The sequence below is a fragment of the Acipenser ruthenus genome, chromosome 22 (genome assembly GCF_902713425.1).
Source record: "Acipenser ruthenus chromosome 22, fAciRut3.2 maternal haplotype, whole genome shotgun sequence".
NCBI classification, from domain to species: Eukaryota; Metazoa; Chordata; class Actinopteri; order Acipenseriformes; family Acipenseridae; genus Acipenser; species Acipenser ruthenus.
This window is the reverse complement of record NC_081210.1, coordinates 813,110-837,975: the sequence shown is the minus strand read 5'-3', so window position 1 is coordinate 837,975 and position 24,866 is coordinate 813,110. Positions and strand designations below refer to the sequence as shown.

The window sequence follows — 24,866 nt, the reverse complement described above, 5'->3', positions numbered from 1 at the left end:
ACTGTTTCACCATGGCATGTTGCTGTATCCGATCCTGTGTGTTTAGTTCACAGAGTAAGCGTGTGTGAATGTGAAGACGGGTTTTCAAGGAGAGTAAAAGAGGTTTAAGATATTTTTAATATCTTCATTATTATTTGTTTATTTAGCAGACGCCTTTATCCAAGGAGACTTACAGAGACTAGGGTGTGTGAACTATGTATCAGCTGCAGAGTCACTTACAATTACGTCTCAGACGAAAGACAGAGCACAAGGAGGTTAAGTGACTTGCTCAGGGTCACACAATAAGTCAGTGGCTGAGGAGGGATTTGAACCGGGGACCTCCTGGTTACAAGCCCGTTTCTTTAACCACTGGACCACACAGCCTCCTTTATGTGTATTTACGGTGCATGGTTACATAATCTATGAAATCTCTGCTCTGTTCCTTTAAAAAAAGGAGGTCGCTCTACTCACTGCCTGAGCGTGTCTGTCTTCAGGAGCACCGCTTTGCAATCCCATTGGCTAGAAATGGAAGGAAGGCTGGCGCACAAGCACCCTCAAAGAAACCTGATTTTAATCGATCTTTAAAAAGCAGCTGTGTCGCTGGCCGGTGAATGTGACAGACAGCAACGGCATTTGTTCTGAAATTTAGAGGGACTGTGATCGCGTGCTGTAACAGAGAATAGTTCCACATCGTTCCTGACAAGTAAACGACACGGTGGGTTTTGCACGTTTCTTTACATCATCACTCAGAGAGCGTGACACGGTAATAAAGTAAATACACAGGCTATGTACTCCGTGGGCGTTGAAAAGTCACACCTGCCTGTCATTTCATTTTGCAAGAATAGCGTGTGTGCATGACAACGATGGTGATAATACGGATTTGATTCAGAGTACTGTACAACTGGACACGTCATGTTTGGGTCTGGTAAGTGCATGACAGCATTCTCGGTCATGCATGCTGCTACTAATGATATAAAATGTGTCTGTTTTCCTTTCCGCTAGTACCGTGATAATACTGCCACTTATTAATAATAGTTAACGGCGAACACTTAAAGATGTATGGAAACGCTGGAGGGAATCGAAAGCAAAATCTGGTCAGAACTGGTTGGTTGCTGCGCTGTGTTGCACATCTTCATTGCTGGGTTTGTACATTAATGTGATCCCCAGCACTGAACACCGTTATAGCTAACTTACAATCGCGCTGGGGATAGACTCGCTTTATTAAAATCGTGGTATCCCTTCTCTTCCAGAAATTCTTATTATTATTGTTATGAATCGTTACGCTGCACGTCTTGCGATTTCCATGTAAAATGTATATTTAGAATGTAAAGCAGTATTCTCTCCCGCTTTATCATTACGTAATTCCAAAGCAATGTAGCTGTCAGAAATATCGCTCGTTACTGCTGGTGGCCAAGTCAACAAACGCTCTTTTTCAACAACTTTTATTGAATTTTGCATTATTAGTGCTCAGCTAATCATTTGTTTTTATGATGTAAGAAACTATTGATCTGTTCCAGCCTCGGGCAAGTACAAAAGTGGACAGCACGGATTAAATCAACAGGAAACGGAGAATTTCACCCTGGTCGTTTTCCAGGAATATGCAGGGTTATGTTCTTTCACAAGGACTGCTCGCGATGGGGTTACAAAGTCGGGTTTCTTTTTCAGGTATTATCCATACTTCGATAAAGGAGTTTAAAAACCATTTACACTGCTGGATATTATTATTATTATTATTATTATTATTATTATTATTATTATTATTATTATTAAAACCACTATACATTTTATTATATATATATATATATATATATATATATATATATATATATATATATATATATATATATATATATATATATAAGTCTGCCCCTCTGCCTCAACTGGATGGAATAAAATTCAGTGAAAGAACTGGTGGCAGGTACTGGAAACCGTCAGTGAATGATAAGATCTCTGGGGTCTACAGCAATAGGTTTGACACCTGTTGTATGATCTTATATGGGCCCCCTGAGTGCTATTCTGTATGGCAGACAGCAGAAGGCGCTATTGCAAATTCACCTGCTGGATCATTGTATTACACATCTAGTCCCGTGCTGAGCTGGAGCACGGTGTGCGTGCGTGCGTGCGTGCGTGCGTGTGCTATACGTTCCCTCGTGTGCTATACGTTCCCTCTTGTCAGAGAGGGCTAGAGCCTGCTTGAAGAGTTATTTTTAGAATGCAGGTTGCATAGTTTTTTTAGGGGTAGGGTGGGGAGTGCGGGACAGTATGTCCAGTTACAAGGCTGGAATTTCAAAAGGGATGATCCTGTTAGTTATATTAAATTACCCCTTCATGGGATCGTGTTTGCAGACCTTCATTTTGATCACATACTTTAGGTTTTGGGAATGCAGTTTTTACAGTGGTGTGAATCTGCCATGATCCTTACGTGTTTTTTTTAGTATATTAACAGTGTGTAGTTTGGTTGGGGGGGGGTTGATTTGGGCTGTACTGAGTCCTAGACTGAGAGCTCGTTCTTAGTCCATTCTTCATGGCTAGACAAGACAAAACATGTGAAGCTTGGCCTGTTGGTGTGAATTGGGAAATGCAAATACAGGTTCTCAGAACCCTGTTTATGAGCTGGCATCCCTATTCCTGGGGTTCTGAAAAGATCCCCCCCCCCCCCCCCCCAGTTTGCTGAGATTGGTCAGACCTCGATGAAACAGCCTTGACCTTTATCTGAGACACAAGGCAGGAAGCCTGCTTTTCTGTGCTCTGCCAGAAATGCTGTTCTCAATCGTAACTACCTGAGGGCAAAGCATTGCAATAAGGTCAGGCTGCAAAACAGAAAAAAAACACCTTCTAGCAAACATGCTTAAGAAGAAGGTTTTTTGCATTAAATCAGCAATGATTTGGAAAGGATCAGTAGCCAGTACATAAGCTTCACTTCCTGACCTCGCTAGTGAACAGTGTGGTTCCCGAGACACTCCCTGACACACCTGTTTGTCTTTATTTCCATCCCTTTGTTGAGGTAATGCGAGCTTCTTCGTCAACTATCCAGAGATTCTGGGGTTCTTTCTCACGGTGTTGCACACCCATTCAATCTGACCAGTGAGAGGCAGGGTGTGTGTCCTTTTTGCATTAGAACCATTTGAAGCTGCACAGAGAATTTCGATGAGGAAATCTGGTATCCAAGATAAACAAGAGTCTTGTTTGGCTTAATTCTGAAAAAACCCTCAACAACAACCCTCCTCTGTTTACACTAGTTTAGATTACCAGCAGCTTGTATTCGTCAGCCATCTGGATCGAGAAACTTGTAACCCTGCCCCTGGTTTTGCATTTCAGTCGACATGAATAAATGTATTTGTTTTCATTCTTGAAAATAAAACATATGATTCTGCTCATTCTACCTTGACCGTCGACTTAGCTGTTCTACAGTAGTTTTTTTTTTTATTCATTCAAATTTCGAGGTTATTTGCAGTCATTTACAGTTCGTTCCCCCCCCCCCCCCCCCCCACCACTTCAAACCAAAATATTAACCACAGCAGCTGTACCATGGCAGTAAAATGTACAGTGGGTGCAGCAAAGATTACTGAAGGCTAATTCCCGGGGCTGATCTTCATAATTATAGTTTAGTGGTTTCCGATTCTCCACATCGGTAACCCTAGCAACTGCATAATGGCTTTTACCCTTGTGCGGGCTCTCTTCTGTTGCCACGGCAACGGATTAGAGGCACTCGCTTTTTGTCAGAGTGACTTAACCCCCTTGCGAAAAAACACCAAATAACACAGCAGTCACTGGGACTCGGTTGTCCAGCGCTAGCACTGCAAATGACCTTGCACTACAAATGACCTCTTGTACTGCTGCAGTTCTGCTGTACTGTGTACTGCATAACAAGGCAGCGTGTGTCCAAAATTCTGCCTTGTTCTGCCGTCCTATTGCAGTACTACTGAGGCACTTTGTTGCAAGGGACGTCTTGTTTTACCATTTGCATCTCTCATAGTGATTAGTGGCAGCCACATGTAAATCATGCCCAAAGTGACCGGGTGCGGCTGTGTCTTGTATCTTTTATGTGACACTAAACACAGGCAAATGTACTGTATGCAAAGCATTTAGCAAGGCCTGTGCTGGAAAAGCTACTGCCTACACAAGGGGTTGCTTTTGTGGCGGTTTCACCTGGTGTCTTGGTTTTTGCAGGAATTTTTTTTTTTTAATAAACATGTCCATTAGTTTATCTTTAATAATGGTTAATTTAAAACCTTTAATAAAAGGTTCCCCTTGACTGACTGATGCCAGGCCGGAGAGGAGTATCTCGCCTCACTGCACCACAGCGACCTGCAGGTCGTGACCCAGCCAAGGACAGGGCGGTCACGCTAAAGACGCTGTGACACAGAGTTTATAGAAATGTGAGGCAGGGGGGCAGAGACTGAGGATCTTAACCACAGTGAGACAAGCCACTGGAGTTCAGCATTGGATTCAGCTAACGTTTTGATCAACTCAAGTGGACAATTCAGCCTCGGGCAGAAATATACAGCAGAATGTATTCGTTCACAGTGATGCACAGCACGCTGCCTTTGAGCAAGGACTGGGGTGGAGTAATGAACTCTGAACGGGCATTCGTTATTCATTTTACACCCCAGGTCCCAGCCAGAGTGGAAATGTGTTTTTGTTAAATTATTTTATTGCATCAAGCCAGCCAAGGGTCTAGTTAAATTATTATTGGTTTTAAAATATTAGTGCAATGTATCTTGTTTTGAAGGGAGTTAACCATTAGAGTCTTTAACCAGTCCAATTCCCTGCATGGTTTCCTGTGATAAGAAGCACTAGAGAAGCCACCAGCAAGGAATACAAAAAACAGCTATCTCATCCAGGGAGGTTTCGCTGCACAGTCATGTGAATGCCTTGAACATTATTCGCACATGTGGACTTGCAGTGGTCTTGTCTCCTGCTTGCTTGGGTTTACAGGATGCCCCCAGGCAGGTCATTATGTCAACCCTTAATCAGCACGTGATGACCCGCTAATTGCATCAAATGAAGTGTTCACAAAGTGTCATGGAATTCATTAAGTTTCTGTTAGCAGTTCTTAATTTAACACCCTGTTGTGTGTTTAATCAATATGGAGGAAGTACAGAACCACCCAACAAGTATCGGGTCCTACTGCGGTAACGGAAGGATCAAAATACTAACTGTAGTTCACAGAAAGCAAACGGACAGCATGAGCCTGCGGGAGGATGTTACCGTTGGATTGCTTACAGCAACACCACGAGAATGGTCTCTCTGCACACTGGGAAGGGGGCGCTGTTCAAAACCCCATCATTGCAGCTTCACCTTGTGCTGCAGCCCTGTCCTAATGCTGCACCCTTCCTATGTAGCACAGTAAGTTATAGGCTCAATTGCATACTTTTGCAAAGCACATGTAGGCTTGCCATAAAATTCTCAGCACTCAGCTGGATTAATCTTATCTCTCGATGAAAGAAACCTTTGTGCTCCTTGTTTTTCCACTGTGCCCCTGAGCTTGTTAGTTGTTTTTTAAACCAGGGCGTAAACTTTAAAAGTTGAACGCTCCTCCTACGTAAAAACAAATTAAAAAGAACAACACGGTTAATTATTGCAACATCATTTGATTCAAAGTTAAGCACCCCAGGTGGAAAGGTCTCTAATAGCAGCCTGCAGTACTACACCAGGAGAGTTTGCGTCCTCTGAGCTGCACGTCTGATCCAGGTAAGAGTTAGAAGGGTATGGTGGGAGGCATACAGTCCTATGTGCTTTGGGTTTCCCAAGATCCGTTTTTTTTTCTTTTTCCCTTTTGTTAATTAACTTGCATTTAGCCAACGAAAAATTCATACTGTACACTCTTGCTTACCATCTGGAGAAGGACAGCTGTGTTTTCGGGGGAGGGTATGGCTGTTGTAAGCTGTTCCGTTGCACAAAAACACATTATTAAAATGCTTTGAATGAGCAAATTACTCGTGTAGAAGAACATTCGTCTTTTGAACCCCACGGCTCACCATTCTCTTTTTGAGATTGATTATTTTTATGCTTTTTGTCACTGTCACGGTAGGATTGCAGCAAGATAAGAAGCTGATCGTTGCTCCATCAGTCTGCTGAATGATATTGATTGGAAGCTGAGTTCAATTTGAAAACGTCTCGGATGAGAGACGAGTCGTGATGGTGGCAGTTACTTATTAATGGCAATCGATCTGTCTCTTGTTTGTCCACATTTCACGTTTTTTGCACGCTTGAGTGATTTAGATGCAGGTTCTCATGGCTACCAGTACGAAGAGAAAACAACATCTACTCTGTCATGTGTATATGGCCAGGCATACCACAGTGTCTCGTTCACACAGCCGAGTTATGCAGGCTGGGGGCACAGACCCTGCACAACGTAATGTGATCAGGGGACTTCTCGAATGCAGCGGAAACTCAAAGCGAGCAGCAGACACAACAGGCTGTGAAATATAAAACAACGCATCTGCAATTTTCTGTAGCTGTTGACAGTATATGCAACAAGTAGAACTTTTTGTTTTTTGATGGTCGACAGGCCTACATCTTTTAATACAGTGCGGTTGGTATCAGACGGCTGAATGAAAATAATATTAATAATGTGTCCCCACTTAGATATTTATTCCAGTTTTCCACATATATATGTTATTGAGGACAAAGCGACCACAGAGAAGTTTACATTACACTGCAGTTCTCCAGCGCCATTCATTAAAAGATAAGAAATTGATATACCTGTGTATGGGTTATGGTTACTAGTTACACGAGCAGAGTGGATAAATTATACACACACTCTGCTGCGTAATGCAAAGCAATTAGCATTTTAAAAGGCGAGAGGAAGGCTATGCGAAGCCTTTGCAGTTGAATCACGGTGCTAAAAAAAAATAAGAAGCAGATCCGGGCATGCGATGGGAGCGGTAACTCTTGCATCTTGTGCAGCTTGCCTGTCAGGGATGGCATTGGCTGTGAAGAGGAGCAGGCTGTGCTGTCATTTTCTGCACCATTGCACTGCTCGGCGTTGCATGGATTTCAGCAGCAGGGGGAAGTGAGGCAGGCTCTTCTGGAATAATGAGCAACCTGATTGCTTCTCTGTACAGGCAGAGCTTTCTTCTGCGTCGTATTAGCAACAGTTTCTGTTTAATAGACAAAGCACTGGGGATGCAGTACTAGAAATTTAATTTTGATACCCGCTCAGCTGTCACAAAGCATCCTGGGGCAAAGCATTGAAAAAGCAGTCTCTCGCTCGAGCGCAAACAAATACGCACACACTCTCACTCACCCTCGCACACACTCACTCTCACTTTCACTCACACACACACCTGTTTGCATTCCTATATTTGTAGGGACTTCTCATTGACTCTCACTATATTTTTCTTCTAACTCCAGTCACACAAAACTCCACACAGGGTGAAAGTTGACAACAAACTAAATATTTTGGCACTTTTAAAAAAAAAAAAAAAAAATTTGAAGGCATATTTAATTCTTAAAAAGGTGTTTTACAAAGTGGGGACATCCTCACAACACCATTTTTTCAGGAGTTACTATCTTTGTGGGGACATTTTCTCAAATGTTGTCCGCACATTGATAGTAATACATGCTCACACACACACTTACACACACTCATGCACACACATATGCATACACACATGCACGCACACACACAGTGCTGACCATTTGGAAATGACTGAACTGTCCAAAACACAGAATTCAGCTGCTGAGCTCAGTCCTGCTAACTGCATGTTGTTTTTTTAACTGCTCCCCGCTGCGGATCATGCTTGCATTCAGTTCTCAAGGAAACGGCACCCACAGAGCTTTGGCAGACAAACATTTCAACAAAGAGTCTTTATTGGTGCCAATGGAAACCACTAAAGCCTTGATAGCACAGTCTTTACTGAGTCTCAGAATCCCGTGCAAGAGGCAGTCTTGGCTGCTGAGTCGCTCACTTTGTCTTCAATGAACTCCCTCATTATCAGGCTTGTGATGGTACATTCTTCCTCTGCCAAGCTCGATATATAAAAAAGAATGAATTGAAAGGGTTGTAGTTTACAGCTCGGGTATTGCTATTGCTATTGCATGTGGTGAGAACCAGTTCCAGCTGGTCTGCAGGCTGGCACGTTGACTCAGTGGCAGGCATTGCATTGCCTCGTGTGGTGGTTATGTAACTCAGCCCGCTGGCGCAGCAGAGGGAAAGCTGCTGGGACATTCTAACAGATGATATAATGATGCTGCCAAGCTCTCAGTCCAGCTGTTTAAGTGATGTCTTCAGACAACCAGAATGTGTTCAGTTTGTAGGAAACAATTTGTTCTTCTTCATGTTAGATGTACATAGACACTACCTTGTTTTGCAGCTTGCAAATACGAGAGAACCTGTTTGTCTGCATTCATAACACCGTGGAGGCATGTGAATCACTCCTAGAATACCCTGAAAGCTCTCTCTAGTATTCTAAAGCATGTATAGAGGGTTGTTATTGACTAATTCCACTATGTAATTAGAGGGTTCTCAAAAATGGTGCAAATTAGACTTTGGAACTGTACCATGATGAATCTGCAGCCCTATTGGGCTGCCCCAGTACTTGAAGTATACAGTACATTGTTAGCATTAAAATCCTATCGCTATCCCCAGCTTCTTAGCTGTCAGAACTGTGATCAGTGTGTTCTTAGAGCTGTCAGAACTCTGATCAGTGAGTTCTTGGAGCTGTCAGAACTCTGATCAGTGTGTTCTTGGAGCTGTCAGAACTGTGGTCAGTGTGTTCTTGGAGCTGTCAGAACTCTGATCAGTGAGTTCTTGGAGCTGTCAGAACTCTGATCAGCGTGTTCTTCTTAGCTGTCAGAACTCTGATCAGTGAGTTCTTGGAGCTGTCAGAACTCTGATCAGTGTGTTCTTGGAGCTGTCAGAACTCTGATCAGTGAGTTCTTGGAGCTGTCAGAACTCTGATCAGTGTGTTCTTGGAGCTGTCAGAACTCTGATCAGTGTGTTCTTGGAGCTGTCAGAACTCTGATCAGTGTGTTCTTGGAGCTGTCAGAACTCTGATCAGTGAGTTCTTAGAAACCTCAGGGCTTGTGCTTGGCAGGGTGGAAAGTCACAGCTTTGGGTTAAATGAGGTCTGCACAGTTAGCGCTAGAGCCTGATGAGAGTTGTGATAAGAAACGCAGTAGTTGACACACCTCCTCAGTCTAAAGCAATAAGGTTTAAAAAAAATAAGGGGAGTTTAAAATGAAAAAAATATTTTCACTGACATGAATGCATTGTACACCTGGATCCCGGTTTTTAATTTTCAGCACTGTGGTTTCCCCCTCCCCTCTCTCTCGGTGTTTCTTGTAAAGAATGTTAATAGACTTCTGAAGTCTCAGTGACAGGGGATCGCTGTTCTCACAGTGACTGCTGTGCCTTAGGGGTAGGAATATAATTAACATACTGCTGTTGTAATACATGACAAACTGCTTTTATCAAATTAGTTTGCAGACTCTCTTAAATTTGCTCATTTGAATTCAATTGGAAAGACACAGACCACCATAGCATGAGCAGAGTACAGGACTGCTGTAGGGATGTACAGGGATGTGCTGTAGGGGTGTACAGGGGTGTGCTGTAGGGGTGTACAGGGGTGTGCTGTAGGGGTGTACAGGGGTGCACAGGGGTCCCAAGCCTATGGTGGGTCCCGTACTGGGCAGATTCATTTCTTACTGGTTCTGTGGCCTGTCATTGTATTCCACACCTCCACACAGAGGGTTCGTCACTTGTGTGCTCAGTGCAGCTGGAGATCTGCCCTATGATTGTTTGCAGATAATAAAACAGGGTTTACTGCTCTTATCGTCTGTTTGACCTTCTTCTATATGTAAAGGTTACTTATTTAAAATATAGTGTACATAGATCACTTACAGACAGATATACGACTAAAAAGAAAAGAGAACAATATATAAAGGAAGAATTTTTATTGGAAGAAAACAAAAATCTCAAAATGGTTTTATTTTTTTATTTTATTTATTTATTTTTTCCCAATTTGAAATAGCCAGTTGTATTATTTTAGGCTCAGCTCACCGTTCCCACCCCCGCGCTGACTCGGGTGCGGCGAAGACGAACACACGCTGTCCTCCGAAACGTGTGCCCACCATGCAGCCAACTCAGAGCTACAGTGACAGAGGACAACGCAGCTGTGGGCAGCTTACAGGCAGGCCCGCAGGCACCCGACCAGTCCACAGGGGTCGGTGGTGTGCGGTGAGCTGAGGAAACCCTTGCCGACCTAGGCCCTCCCCACCCAGGCGGCACTTGGCCAATTGTACGCTGCCTCTTGGGAGCTCTTGTCCACGGTCGGCAGTGGAATGGCCTTGACTCAAACCGGCGACCTCCAGGCTATAGGGTGCATCCTGCACTCCATGCGGAGCACCTTTACCGGATGCACCACTTGGGAGCCCTCTGAAAATTATTTTTAATGCGAGGAACAATATGCTGCAGCATTTGTGTGTGACTCTCCATGAAGTCTGCAGGTTGCTAAGACGGGGTCAGATTGTGACAAAGACAAGTTCATGGGGAGCAATTTTCCTGCAGATTGGCACCAGCAGCGCTGTTATAAGGGAGGCAAAGAGGCAGCTGTTTACCAGCCCTGCCTGTGCTTACTGCACAGTGCTTCTGTAAGCCTCGCATCAGGAGGAACCTGGCAACCACTGGGGAAAAAATAATCTATCATTGCAATAATTAGCTGTAATTAAACGATGGGTGCAGAGATGGAAATAAGACACCTATTGCATAGCAGTTTCACCCATTCCAGGTTTCCAGTGTATAGGTAACAAGCTCAGGTATGCCTTATTAAAGTCATAGCAAAATTATTTCCATCCCTGGGGTGTATCCCAATGTCAGCTTTTATAAGGGCGTGTGAGCTGAAAGGTGGGGGAAAAAAGTACAGATGTAAAATAACTCAGTTTCAGAAAGTAACAAAAAACACCTAAGAACTCTTCTATTATTGTGGCTATTTTAGGAATGGGGCTGTAAATCTTTGAATGAATTGGTAATCACGCTTGTCTTGTTTACATTGTCTGAACTGAAGATACAGTAGCACTGGCTGAAACATTTGGTTTTTAAGCACATGTTTTCTGCTGCATGTTTCCAGGGTTACCCAGTCCCACGAGCCGCTGGGAATCAGCTTTGCTTATTTCTGAAGGTTTGCATGCTGCGCCATTAAAAGCGAGTTCACTCTGGGGCCCTAGAAGAGCAGCGGACACCAAGGTGGCTCAGCAGTGAATCGGCAGGGTCTGGACTAACCCTGCTGGGTTTTCTCTCCCTTCTTACAGGTGAAGTGAAGACAGGAGGAGGAGTCTGAGAGACTGCGTGCTGCGACCGTTTCCTGTCCAGGGCATTAGGATGGCTTCCACACTGCTGTACCGCCAGCTCGCTGTCAATCTGCAGCAGAACCTGCGACTGTCGACGCCAAGTGAGTGCCTGTGCCAGCGAGCCACTCTGCACGCTGTCCCACTCCAGCGGCTTACTGAGTCACTTCCAGTGCTGCTCAGTAACGTAGTGTAGGGAGCTCAGCTGCAGAGCTGTAACAGTAACCAGCCAAGCACAGACTGCACCCATCAGACAAGACTTTTACCATGCAGTCTCAGTATCAATAAGGGGTTCATGCGTTGTGATTCTGTACGCTTGCATTTGTGTTTAATAGTTAAATGTTAATTTCGCCAGTGAGCTGTCTCTTCTGTTAGGATTTGTAACGCACAGCCCCTTGATAATGCACTGGCATTTGTCAGCATCTCCAGCTATCGAATCTATTTCTTCTGCGTCCAGGAAATTAAATTAGGCTGCCAAGCTCTTTCAAACTACATATTTTTTTTCAATTTCAAATACAGGCCTGCACTAGGGGGTTCTGGTTTGGGTGTTATAGTTTGCACAGCATGGATTTGCCATGCTGCCTGGAAACACTAAATAATCTTCAGCAGCGATGATAATGACCTGCTGTTTATCTGGCTGACCGTGACTGCAAAGTATTCTTCTGCTTGCTCTACACGGGAGGAATACAAATCTGAGATTGCTTGAAACCCTTTTAAAAGGCTGTTCAGTGTTCTGTGCAATTGCGAGCTGTGCTGTACAGAGACCTGCTGATCAGTGTTGGAGTCATTCCCCCGATGGAGGGGGGTGGGGTGGGGGCACAGACAGGGAGGGGTGTGACAGCTCAGCACTGGGACTGACTGAAGTACAAGGTTTCACAGTCAGGCTGAATCCGCTTCAAACCTGTCTTATTTTTAATGGGTTGTTTTTCCGTGTTGCACAATCACAGTTGGTTGCAGAGGTGCCTCGTGTTTCTGCACTTGCAGTGTATTTGCATGTACAGCACAGTTTTAATCATTTGCATGATCCCTGTGGAGATCTACCCTGGTTGATTTCTATAAGGGGGTTGCCTGATCTCCCCCATGGTGATATTTCCCCAGGTTACAGATGCATCAGCAAGGCTGCGACTAAGAGCTCACCGGATCTGGAGTTCGATGGGCCTTCCATGAAGACCGAGGTTCCTGGTCCCAGATCCAGGGTGAGCGAGGAGGGCCGGGGGTCCCAGATCCAGGGGGAGGGAGGAGGGCCGGGGTCCCAGATCCAGGGGGAGGGAGGAGGGCCGGGGGTCCCAGATCCAGGGGAAGGGAGGAGGGCCGGGGTCCCGGATCCAGGGGGAGGGAGGAGGGCCGGGGGTCCCGGATCCAGGGGGAGGGAGGAGGGCCGGGGGTCCCGGATCCAGGGTGAGGGAGGAGGGCCGGGGGTCCCGGATCCAGGGTGAGCGAGGTGGGCCGGGGGTCCCGGATCCAGGGGGAGCGAGGAGGGCCGGGGGTCCCAGATCCAGGGGGAGGGAGGAGGGCCGGGGGTCCCGGATCCAGGGGGAGGGAGGAGGGCCGGGGGTCCCGGATCCAGGGGGAGCGAGGAGGGCCGGGGGTCCCGGATCCAGGGTGAGCGAGGAGGGCTGGGGGTCCCGGATCCAGGGGAAGGGAGGAGGGCCGGGGTCCCAGATCCAGGGGGAGGGAGGAGGGCCGGGGGTCCCGGATCCAGGGGGAGGGAGGAGGGCCGGGGGTCCCGGATCCAGGGGGAGCGAGGAGGGCTGGGTGGCATCATGGATCTCACAGCGTTCTACATGTCACGGGCAGTGCTGTGTGATGCACTGCTGTTATAGAGGTTAAACTGCTCTATAACCACCTTGGCAAGGGAGCCTGGCTCTCTTGCATAGCGGTTAAGACACTTGCTTGTAGTGTGCATGGCGGCGCCCAGCTTCAGCCCTGTTACATGTACTCAACGTTATGTATCCTGAAAGGAATTCCAACAATGAATTCTGAATTTTTCTGGGTCCTTCTCTGCCGTAGGATTACGAGGAAAGCAAGGAACCTTTTATCTGGTCAAATCAATCTTTAAATCAAATTGAGAGTTCAAGCTGCAGAGAACAAATTCAGAAGAAAATTAGTTAAACTGGTATCCTTTAAATCTGGAATTTCAACATTTAATATGTGTCATTCGTGTCATAAGCCTTGTTAAATCCTGTTAATATACTCTGTACTACTGCAGATTACATCTGACTTGCGCTGCATGAAAACAAACACAAGGAAGCAACCCAGACTAATTATACCTTGTTTGTGTCTTCACAGGAGCTGACAAAACAGCTGGATAAGATCCAGGTGAGTGTCAGTAAACTGTGCCAGTACAGCATGTGAAGAGAGAGTTAGGAGAGCTGTGCATTGCCCACCACCATCAAGCGGGCACGTGTGGTGTATAATCTGAACTGCTGTTCTAGTGTAAGCAGGTCGCTATTAAACACAAAAACAGATTGATTGTTCTTTTGTTGTGTGCCCAAACTGATCAGTAGAGTATGGATACATTGTTATACACAATGGCTTTGCCCACACCTTAATTAGATTGCTCTCCCCTGCATGTATTTGCATGTATTGAATAACCAGGAAACAAAATGCGATTCAGTGCAGGTGAAAGCACGAAACCACTGAGGTTCTGTAGCGCTCTGCCTTCCCACCCTCTTTCCAGAACACCGGCGCGATAAACTTCTTCTGCAACTACGAGGAGAGCCGAGGGAATTACCTGGTGGACGTGGATGGGAACAGGATGCTGGACCTCTACACTCAGATCTCATCCATCCCCATCGGTACGAGATGCTGGATTCCTCTGCTCGTTACCGAGGGCTGGCTGGCTGACTGGCTAGGAAATCCTTACTGGCATGTTTATACAGAGCAACACCTTTCCTCCTTTTACACTGCAGCCCCACCTCCTCTCTCTTACTATTTAATTCTGTTTCTCATCTTAGCATTGATTGATTGCAACATTTTTTCATATGCACAGCTCCCATTCGACAGCTCCCATTAAACAAACGCTTTGCAGTCGATGGCAGTAAATTGGAGGCTTGCCTGGGGGGAGAGGGGGGTGGGAGGGGGGCGGGGTGTGTGTGTCTTGTTTTTAATGTATTGTTTTTATGAAGGTTTAAATCAATAGCAGGGGCAGTCTCTGAATGAGAGATTACACGGGCCACTGACCTGCCGCTGAATGGAAAGCGATCGGTATCTGCCATTATATTGCACCGCGGCAAGCAAGCAGTAAACCAGTCTGATTTATTTGGCACCGTTTTGGCAAAACAGGCAGAACGGGAGAAACTAGCATTGGGCTCTGCGAAATTAGGACAATCGGGGCGCCGTTCATGAACCCCTCCACCTCTTGAAGTCCTCTGCAGAGCTTGATTCATTTCAGCAGCCGCGTCGAGCCCCTCGCCCATCGCTGTTCAGATACCTGCACGGTGATATTCGCTATGCGAGCGCGTGGCAGGCAGGGTTGTCCTGTGTAGCTGCTGTGAGGGGGTGTGTCTGTGTGTACAGAGTGGAGGCACTGTTGTTTATCCCCTCCTCTGCTCTGAGGGGGTGTGTCTGTGTGTACAGAGTGGAGGCACTGTTGTTTATCCCCTCCTCTGCTGTGAGGGGGTGTGTCTGTGTGTACAGAGTGGAGGCACTGTTGTTTATCCCCTCCTCTGCTGTGAGGGGGTGTGTCTGTGTGTACAGAGTGGAGGCACTGTTGTTTATCCCCTCCTCTGCTCTGAGGGGGTGTGTCTGTGTGTACAGAGTGGAGGCACAGTTGTTTATCCCCTCCTCTGCTCTGAGGGGGTGTGTCTGTGTGTACAGAGTGGAGGCACTGTTGTTTATCCCCTCCTCTGCTCTGAGGGGGTGTGTCTGTGTGTACAGAGTGGAGGCACTGTTGTTTATCCCCTCCTCTGCTGTGGCACTGCGGCATGCAGCATCAGCTTGGTCACTGAACCAGAGAGAAAAGCACTGCAGTAGATTCCAGCCCCGAATCACACGTACCGTACGCTGTATGACGCCTTTCCCTTTGTTATCAGTTCCAGGTAGATAATCTCTTTGAGTGATTGTCGCTGTAATTCAAAAGGAAGGGGAAATAAAGCCTTTGTGAATCTGTGATTGTATCTCTGGAGTGGTGCAGAGGCGTTTATCAGCTGTGACAATAAGGGTAATGAATCTCTGTGCAGCTGAGATAAAAATAATATATATATATATATATATATATATATATATATATGTACTTTAATATATCGAAATATAAAAAAAAGTGGCTTCCGAAAACAAAATCGTTATCGAGACCCCCACCTCTTATAATCCCTCATTACTAGAGGTGCCCCACATATTAAACCTATCTGACCGCGTAACTGGAAACGAATTCCCAGTCGGTCTTGCATTCTCCCTGCTCAATGTCATTATAATGCTCAGCGGTTTTTTTTGTTTTTTTTAAAGTTGGTTGCTGGTTAGAAACTGATTGCAGGCAATACTGCCCTCCTATCGCTATCAATTGATAATGTTTTCTTGATGTTTGGAGAACATGTTGTGTTTAATAAAAGTGTGTGTTTTCTTATCTTTAGGTTACAATCACCCAGCACTCCTCAAAGTGATGCAGAACCCGCTGAATTTGGTAAGCTTGCTGGATCCAGGGATACCCCGTGCAGAGCGTCACTCTCTATGCTACTGGGGGTTTTCGAGGGGCTACAGAAGGTTTTGCAGCATGCATTGCAACATGCACACATGCAGAGTCTGGAACGCTGGTCTGCTTTTACTCATTGTTGTCCGAGGTATTCCTCCTGTTTAGAGTCGCTTTGGATCTCATTTTCTGTTTCAGATGTTCAAAGCACTCCTGTGGCCTCTGTACAGCTCTCAAACATGTCCCGTCTCTCAAGGTACATTTTGTGCGTATCCGTGAAATCCTCTGCATGGAGGTACCACGTTTTGTTGTGTGTTGTATTTCTTATTGATGGATTTGAGGCCACGGACGGGGGTGTTTTAAACTTCGGGGTTTGTGATGACTGAAACAGAAAAGGATTTGCAAAGTGAATCTAAACATGAAGGAGAAGATGAAGAAGAAAAAGACATCGGCTAAGATAAGTGCGAGATTTCCTAGCTGTGCCGAGCTGCTGTTGATTGTGGTTCATTTCCTCTCCCCCCCCAATACTGACTTGAACTGTTCCGGACTCTTCTTTCTTTAGAGCGCTTTTGTGAACAGACCCGCTCTGGGGATTCTGCCTCCAGAGAACTTCCCTGGGAACCTGTTGGATGCGTTACTGTCAGTAAGTGCATGAGGCTCGGACACACACAATAGAGGAGGGGAGGGTGGTGTGTGTGTAACATAAACCCAACAAGGCTAGCTTTCTGTACAAGGTGGAATTGCTTTGCATATTACATTAGTGTTAGTCGTGCCTGCATGCTTACAATATGTTACGTGTCAATAACAGCACAGACTGCCATGATCTGGTGCGCTGCCATGCAGTTTCATATTATATTGGTATCTCTCTCCTCTCGAACACCTTGAACCCCCAGTTCAGTGGTTTTCTTGGAATGCTATGTCCACAGGGTAACCTTTTCAATGTTGCAGGAGGTTTATGTGTGCGGGACTCGCTTAGCAGTCCTCCTAACACTTTTCTGCTCCACCCAGATCGCCCCCAAAGGCCTCCGGAAAATCCAGACCATGGCCTGTGGGTCCTGCTCCAATGAAAATGCCTACAAGGCAGCCTTCATCTGGTACAGAGTGAGTAGAGATCTTTAAATCTTTGCATACAGCGTGCCAGTCATGGTTATCTTCATGAACTGTGATGTAATACTGTCTTACTATACAACACTCTGATCCATCCTGTGCTTTTAACCTGCAGTGCAAGGAGAGGGGGAACATGAAGCCCACCAAAGAGGATCTGGATTCGTGTTTGATCAACCAGGTACCTGGTCTGTCTAGCTCTCCCTGCCTCTCTGTCTCGCATTTCATTTCCTTTGACTTTGAGAATGAGCAGTGCAGCCGCAGACCACACTGCCATCTGCTGGTGGAAGGAACTCACTGTTTCTCTTGTGTGTCTCCAGGCTCCTGGTTGCCCTGAGTTCAGTATCCTATCCTTCATGGGTGGATTCCACGGCAGGACTCTAGGTAAGAGGCCTCTGTTAGGGACGATACCGAAATGCATTTCCGGGTAATCAGCAAAAAAACTAAACTTTCACGATTATCCTGAAACTCCCATTCATTGCAACATTCTCCCTAGTGAGTAGTTCTCACCCTCTCTCTCTCACACTCAGTACACATGTTATTTTCAAAGTAAGAATTAGGGGAACAACATCCAGTTCTGAATGCACTGTGCTAACTAAATGCCTTGTAGCTGGAGAAGGGGAAAACTGAAATATTAAAAATCTGAAAGCCGAAAATGTAATCCCCTCCGAGTAGCTGTAATAAATCTGACAGGCAGGTCCCAGTATAAACGTCCAAGCTGTCTCGCTAACCGATTGTGCGTTCCTCCACTCGCAGGCTGCCTCGCGACGACGCACTCCAAGGCCGTGCACAAGCTGGACATGCCCACGTTCGACTGGCCCATCGCCCCGTTCCCCAGGCTGCGCTACCCGCTGGAGGAGTTTGTGCGGGAGAACGCGCAGGAGGAGGCACGCTGCCTGGAGGAGGTGGAGGACCTCATCGTGAAGTACAGGAAGAAAGGAAAGACGGTGGCCGGGATCGTGGTGGAGCCCATCCAGTCCGAGGGAGGGGACAACCACGCCTCTACAGACTTCTTCAAGAAGCTCCGAGACATCGCCAAGAAGGTAGTGGCACTGCTGCGCGAGCTGGGCTGGATCTCTCCATCTCCATCAAGCCACAGATGTGCAGTAACTCTCTCCCTCTCCCTCTCTCCTCAGCACGGCTGTGTGTTCCATGTGGATGAGGTCCAGACTGGAGGGGGCGGCACTGGGAAGTTCTGGGCTCATGAACACTGGGGGATGGACGACCCAGCCGACATCGTCTCCTTCAGTAAGAAGATGCTCACCGGAGGATACTTCCACAAGGACGAGCTGACTCCTGCTGAGGTACTGGCACCCTGATTAACAAGGGCTGGCATCAACAAGTGTGGGCTGCGCTTGGATGGGATTGAGCCCAGTGAGGCTCCCTGCCCTGCAGTAAGGAGAGGCAGTTGGGACTTTGTCATAGTTAACACACAGACAATGCAATGCTTATGAAGAGGAACACTAGCTTACGCCTTACAACTTGTTACAAGGGCTGCTTTGGGGATGGAAGTACCGTAAGACTCCTATTGCATTGCAGTTTGAGCCATCCCAGGTTTTACTTTGAGTTTAAGTCAGATTTTTTTTTAAGCTGTTGAGTTCATGGGTATTATTGAATTGAGCTCATTGCGAAACCTGCTGTGTGTGTAAAGTGTAAAAGTCTGAAACACCCCCATGCATCTCTAACTCTCTAACTCTCTCTCTCTCTGCGCACAGCCATACCGAATCTTCAATACGTGGATGGGAGACCCATCCAAGAACCTGCTCCTCAATGAAGTCCTCAACGTGATCCGGACTGAGAATCTGCTGGACGAGGTTTCCCGGGCTGGGAAAGCGCTGATGGATGGACTGCATGATTTCCAGGTATCCGTGGTTTCCATGGCGTATCTCGAATTGGTTAAGAACCTGTTTTGTTTACTGCAGCTTGTATTGTTGGCACCTGATCCTCTGATGTACAGTGCTTTTTTTGAAGCATTGGCACGAATGGTAACGTTTAATGTTCTGTGTCAAATCACTCCAGTGCCAGGGGTGCAGAGGGGAACAGAAAGCATGATGGTTCTGGGTAATGCAAAGAAATTGCAGTGAAGATCTCAAGCTGATTTATGTCTTCTATCTCTATGGATTAGTGCTGCGTGACCCACAGAACCTTTGGACCCACAGGACATTCTCCAGGTGCTGATTCAGTAGTTAAATGCTTGTCATGTTAATAAAGGAGTCGTCGCTCTCTTCCTGTCTAAACCTTCACGTTGATCTTGGCACGGATCCCTGTTTTGTTCCATGTCTTTGACCTGGCCTGTCTCTGCAGGGTCGCTACCCCCATCTTCTGAGTGCAGCCAGGGGCCAGGGTACCTTCCTAGCCATCGACGTGAGAGATGAGGCAACACGCAACAACCTGATCATAAAGGCCAGGAACAAAGGTGAGGAGGGATCGGGTCCAAAGTGCAATATCTGTACATTCTACTGACATGGTAGAACCTTGAAATCACAAGACACACTTAACTGCACCAGTCCCAGTATGGAGCGGTGTGTCGTGTCCCTGCGTGGAGCGGTGTGTCGTGTCCCTGCGTGGAGCGGTGTGTCGTGTCCCTGCGTGGAGCGGTGTGTCGTGTCCCTGCGTGGAGCGGTGTGTCGTGTCCCTGCGTGGAGCGGTGTGTCGTGTCCCTGCATGGAGCGGTGTGTCGTGTCCCTGCGTGGAGCGGTGTGTCGTGTCCCTGCGTGGAGCAGTGTGTCGTATCCCTGTATGGAGCAGTGTGTCGTGTCCCTGCGTGGAGCGGTGTGTCGTGTCCCTGCGTGGAGCGGTGTGTCGTGTCCCTGCGTGGAGCGGTGTGTCGTGTCCCTGCGTGGAGCGGTGTGTCGTATCCGTGCGTGGAGCGGTGTGTCGTGTCCCTGCGTGGAGCGGTGTGTCGTGTCCCTGCGTGGAGCGGTGTGTCGTGTCCCTGAATGGAGTTTAAGTTCTTGTGTTCTGCTGTTTCCTCGCTCTAGGTGTCGTTCTCGGAGGCTGCGGAGAGCGTTCCATTCGGTTCCGCCCCACCTTGGTCTTCAAACAGCACCACGCCCATGTCTTCCTGAACATCTTCAACGACATCCTGGCAGAGTACAAGTAGGGTGCAAGAGAGCTCCGCTTCACAGCAAAGCACAGGGTCCAAACCCCTCCCTCGAGCAATCAAAATGAGCCAATCACAAGCCTTGGTTAAGAACCATCACATACAAGCAAACAGCAACGCACAATGGGGAGTTAATTTTAAATATTGTTAAAAAAAAAAAAAAAAAAACCTTGTTATAATTTTATATAAGGGCTCCAGCAAAATTGTAATCCCTCTGGGGGTGGGGGGCAACCGAGTAGGGAGATTTATTTTCTTTTTATTATAATGGTTTGTTTTTAATTGTTCACCCATCCTGGAATGTGTCAGTAGTTTGACTGGATAAGCTCCTCCCCTGCCTTTGTGTTCGGGGGGTGCCGTGTGGAAGCAGGGAACGCTGCTGGGTGGATGCAAGCAAAAACCGTCCCTTTACATGCCAACAGGATTCGCATACAGTAGAGCCTCGCCTGTCAGAAACTATGGAGCTGGAGGGACACATTAGTGACTGAAGGACGGGGTTTCAGTGCTTCGTAGCTTAGCAGATGAGTAGCTACTGCAGTCTTTGAGTTTTAAAAGTGCGGGACTTGGACTATTTCTTTTGTATTTTAATGCGACCCACTATTGCATGTTATTGTCAGGCGCTCTTGGGTAAGTTTTGGCATTGCAATTCCAGTAGTACATGTGTAGTCCACCAGCGCCCAGGTAGGGCTTGCCAGCTGAAACGGCGTTGCCCATGCAGCACAACGCACATGCCCTGTCCGCTCCCTCGCGTGTCTGAAGGCCTGCCGCGTGGTCTCTTTTCAAGCAGTGTGGCTCTGCTGTACTGGAGCACAGAAAGGGAAGGTTCTTGCCCCTCCGCAGACGAGTTCCTGGGTACGATCCACTTGGGGTAACAGCCCAGATCCCAGGCTGGGTCTCTTTATGAGAGCTCATTGCAGTTTGGATAATTTGGATAAGCACAACGCATTTCTGTTTCTACACTGGAAGTGAAAAAGCAATACCTTAATTACAAGATAAGAGATGGAGAGCATACATCGAACTGTCAATGAAGAAATTAACAGTATCATACACACTCTACACACAGTTTAATTGAACAGTATCATACACTCTCTACACACAGTTTAATTGAACAGTATCATACACACTCTACACACAGTTTAAATGAACAGTATCATACACTCTCTACACACAGTTTAAATGAACAGTATCATACACACTCTACACACAGTTTAAATGAACAGTATCATACACTCTCTACACACAGTTTAAAAGGTGTACTGACAAGGCTTCACACAGTTCTAGTGTTTGATTAAACTGCAGCAGGCAGGTCTAGTATTAATGTAAAATAGACATGGCTGTTAACACCCTGCCCTGGGTTTCAGAGTGTATATTATTGAATGAGCAGTTGCCAGGAATTTGAACAATCACGCCTTTGCTAACTCCACTGGAGCCTCATCACAGCACACACGAGTCTGAGGGGTCACCATGAGGAGGTGTTCATACAGCTGTAGTGGAGGAATAAGAGTGAGTTTCTCACCCTGCTGTATTAACGCACCAATAAGCAGTCCTACACACGCTTATTATTACAATGATCTAACCCAGGAGTATTTTGGAATTTGCTTTTTATTCACAGGAGGTTATGAACATCATTGCATTTTTCTTCTCTGTTTTGCCTTCCGTCCCTAAACGTGACACATTCTTCACCAAACGAGTGAAGGTAAGGGTAATAAAGGAGATGGTGTTTAAAGCTGTTGCATGGAAATACAACAAGACTCTGTCAGTCTCCTCCTCTCCCCTCCCCTCGCCTCCCCTTCATCTTCAGTGGGCTTGGACTATTCAAACCGGCGTCTTCATCTGCAGTTATTTCTGTTGTGTTTGATAACTGACAATACTGTCCCAGTTGTAGTTACATATATAATACGGTCTATATAAACCCATTAATGCACAATGCACATTGTAACATGCACACGTTTCAACCCCATACCTTCACACAGCTGTATCCGATCATGAGACTGAACTTCTTAGAATCGGACTGCAGTTCTCGTCAGTCGCGTCTTTAGAAATATATAGAACGTCTTAACTGTTTATGCAAAGTGAAGCTTGCTGATCAGTTGCACACGACACAGTCAGAAGGGAGGCTGGTAATTGCCTTTATCTTTTTTTTTCTTTCGTAGTGTTTACTGACATTTTGTAGTTGTGGTGAACGTGAAGTTCATAACTGAAGCTTGTCTAGTCTGCGTAAAAGAAAAAAAAAGAAAGCTTCATAACTCTGTCTGTCAAGAATAGGTTAATGAAAACTTTGCCATTAATGTTTACTAAACTGCCAAGTGTGGCTGTAACCTACAAAAATCTAGTCCTTATTCTTGTGATTGAAAAAAAAAAATGTATCAGTATTGTGAAATAAACTTCATTGTAATTCTGTGTATCTGGAGTGAGTGATGTCATTATTATTATTATTATTATTTGTTTATTTAGCAGACGCCTTTATCCAAGGCGACTTACAGGGACTAGGGTGTGTGAACTACGCATCAGCTGCAGAGTCACTTACAACTACGTCTCACCCGAAAGACGGAGCACAAGGAGGTTAACTGACTTGCTCAGGGTCACACAATGAGTCAGTGGCTGAGGTGGGATTTGAACCGGGGACCTCCTGGTTACAAGCCCTTTTCTTTAACCACTGGACCACACAGCCTCCTTTATGTATTTGTATTTACGGTGCATGGTTACATAATCTATGAAATCTCTGCTCTGTTCCTTTAAAAAAAGGAGGTCACTCTACTCACTGCCTGAGCGTGTCTGTCTTCAGGAGCATCGCTTTGCAATCCCATTGGCTAGAAATGGAAGGAAGGCTGGCGCACAAGCACCCTCAAAGAAACCTGATTTTAATCGATCTTTAAACAGCAGCTGTGGGGTGGGGTGTTCTTTGGTTTTTTTAATAATAAATGATGCTGATCATCCCCTTTCATATACAGTGACGTTTACTTATTGTGACGGCTCTAGGGAGTCGAAGACTGGTCTTTGTAGAAGTTTGTTTTGTTTTGTTTTATCATACAAACACACCCATTTGTTTTCAGTGTTCATGAGGACTTTCCACTGTCTCCCAGAGTGCATCAACACACTAAGCCTAACCCTGACCCTAACTCAACACAATAATCAAAGGTTGAGCAAAATTAAATAATCCTGACAGAAAGTTTTCCTTAAAAATGTTTTTTTTTGTTCTTTAATGTTAAAGTCTCCTTATCTGTGCTATAGTTTACAAGGTGCATATGTTTTGGCAGGGCAACGTTACCCATAGATAAGGTTCACAAACACAATTTAATTCAAAGTGTGTTGATTTCTATTATGTTAATTTATTTTTTTTAATTGCTGGTGTGGCTATGGAAGTGCTGTAACATTATATGTCCTATAGGCCACTGATGTCCACTTGAGGCCACTGATTCTGTAGCTTCACACATTAGCAAGACTCCCACACCACGATTCCGTTCTTCCACAAACTGCGCGTTTCATGGAACGCTCCCGAAGACTTCCACAAACCTCTCTCTGTCCACGACCTGCCCCAGCCTGGTGGAGAAGTACAGCACGTCAGGGTGCTTGTAGCGCCTGAGCTGCAGCAGCGTCTCGTTCCTGGAGTCGCCCGTGTCCCCCAGCGTCATGACCTCCGACACGGGGAGGTAGAGGTCATGCCGCCGGCCCCAGAAGGTGAGATGAGATACCCTGAGCGTGGCTCTGGAGTCGCTGAGGTACATCATTCCGATGACCCTGCGGAGGTAGTGACTCATGGAGTAAAGCATGAGGGCGGCAAAGGAGGCTACTCCAGCGGTGTAGCCGAGCAGGGACGAGGACACCTGTCCCTCCAGGTACAGGTAGCACACAGCGGGGAGCAGAGCCGTGGTGATCCCCGTCTGAAGCAGCTTGAGCCTGGAAAGCGCTCGCAGGAACTTGATGGCCGGCAGCTTGTAGATCAGAGTGTAGTCTTCTGCACTGCGCTGGTTTTGCGCTTCCTGGAGATCTAACCGGTCCTTGTTTCCAGTTGCGAGATGTCTCAGTCGTGTGTCGTTACAGGTCCTGCCTGTGTTCTGCGCTGGGATGAAGTGGGGTGCAGGGGGGTGCCAGGTGCCGGTAGGGACGGCTCTCCACTGCCCCGAGCGAGGCATTTGTATTGTCTTTTGGGGACACTTTACCGCCAGCGACCTGGCCGTGAAGGTCCTTATGCAGAATCTCGACACGTTCTTCAAGATGAAGAAAAAGTATGTTAGCAAGCTCTGATTACGCTAGCCTGTGAAACTAAAACATGCTACTTTATAAACATTACAGAACAAGTGACACAGCAAGCTCTTATAGACAAGAATTAAGCAGAATTGTAGTTAACACCAATGTGGGACTTAAAGTGAGTAACACTGTCGCAAAATTAGCTACAATTAAAAACAATACGATCAAGCCCAAGCCATGCACGAGTAATACACAGTAATTACCATGCCTTCCTTTAATCCAGCGCTGCGTATCCGATGTAGCGTTAAGAGACACATCAAGATATACATACAGTAGTCTTGGTGATCTGCGCATGCGTTGATGCTACTTCACATCTCGCTCATGCGCACCTCTCGAACTTGATAGAATTTAAGGAATATTTGGTCTAAATATATTATATAGTAATATTGCTGAGATATAATTAGCACTGCGCATGGGAATCAATAATAAAAAAAAAAAAAAAAAAAAAAAAACACATGAAAAGCGTCGGAGTGACGTCTCCGAGTGGAAACAGAACACCCCCTCCACACTTCCGGATGA

The 24,866-nt window shown here is 46.3% G+C and overlaps 2 protein-coding genes across 5 annotated transcripts; one reads left to right on the top strand and one right to left on the bottom strand.

Moving 5' to 3' along the window:
- The first annotated feature begins 534 nt into the window (after positions 1-534).
- On the top strand, positions 535-22,503 carry LOC117418383 (4-aminobutyrate aminotransferase, mitochondrial). 4 transcript variants are annotated; one of them, XM_034926892.2, is made up of 15 exons: positions 535-694; positions 11,236-11,375; positions 12,370-12,467; positions 13,561-13,590; positions 13,952-14,069; positions 15,840-15,889; positions 16,458-16,538; positions 16,904-16,996; positions 17,118-17,180; positions 17,320-17,383; positions 17,756-18,042; positions 18,136-18,303; positions 18,715-18,861; positions 19,304-19,415; positions 19,981-22,503. In XM_034926892.2, the coding sequence occupies exons 2-15, from the start codon at positions 11,306-11,308 to the stop codon at positions 20,100-20,102; spliced, it is 1,503 nt and encodes a 500-aa protein (XP_034782783.2). In that variant the 5' UTR covers positions 535-694; positions 11,236-11,305; the 3' UTR covers positions 20,103-22,503. The 4 variants fall into 4 exon arrangements, with proteins under 4 accessions (XP_034782783.2, XP_034782784.2, XP_058851701.1 ...); XM_034926893.2 differs by lacking the exon at positions 535-694 and adding an exon at positions 784-904; XM_058995718.1 differs by lacking the exon at positions 535-694 and adding an exon at positions 5,582-5,673.
- On the bottom strand, positions 20,254-24,846 carry tmem186 (transmembrane protein 186). The gene is made up of 2 exons (XM_034926520.2): positions 24,551-24,846; positions 20,254-24,307 (listed from the first exon to the last, which is right to left on the bottom strand). Exons 1-2 carry the CDS (start codon positions 24,614-24,616, stop codon positions 23,582-23,584), a joined length of 792 nt encoding a protein of 263 aa, XP_034782411.2. The 5' UTR covers positions 24,617-24,846; the 3' UTR covers positions 20,254-23,581.
- Positions 24,847-24,866: the final 20 nt, after the last annotated feature.

Excerpts from the sequence above, each read along its gene's own strand:
- LOC117418383 (XM_034926892.2), top strand. The coding sequence starts at position 11,306 with ATGGCTTCCACACTGCTGTACCGCCAGCTCGCTGTCAATCTGCAGCAG. Across the intron at positions 17,181-17,319 it reads ATTCGTGTTTGATCAACCAG|GCTCCTGGTTGCCCTGAGTT; the intron begins GTACCTGGTCTG and ends GTGTGTCTCCAG. Across the intron at positions 18,304-18,714 it reads ACGAGCTGACTCCTGCTGAG|CCATACCGAATCTTCAATAC; the intron begins GTACTGGCACCC and ends CTCTGCGCACAG.
- tmem186 (XM_034926520.2), bottom strand. The coding sequence starts at position 24,616 with ATGTATATCTTGATGTGTCTCTTAACGCTACATCGGATACGCAGCGCT. Across the intron at positions 24,308-24,550 it reads CTGGATTAAAGGAAGGCATG|AACGTGTCGAGATTCTGCAT; the intron begins GTAATTACTGTG and ends TTCATCTTGAAG.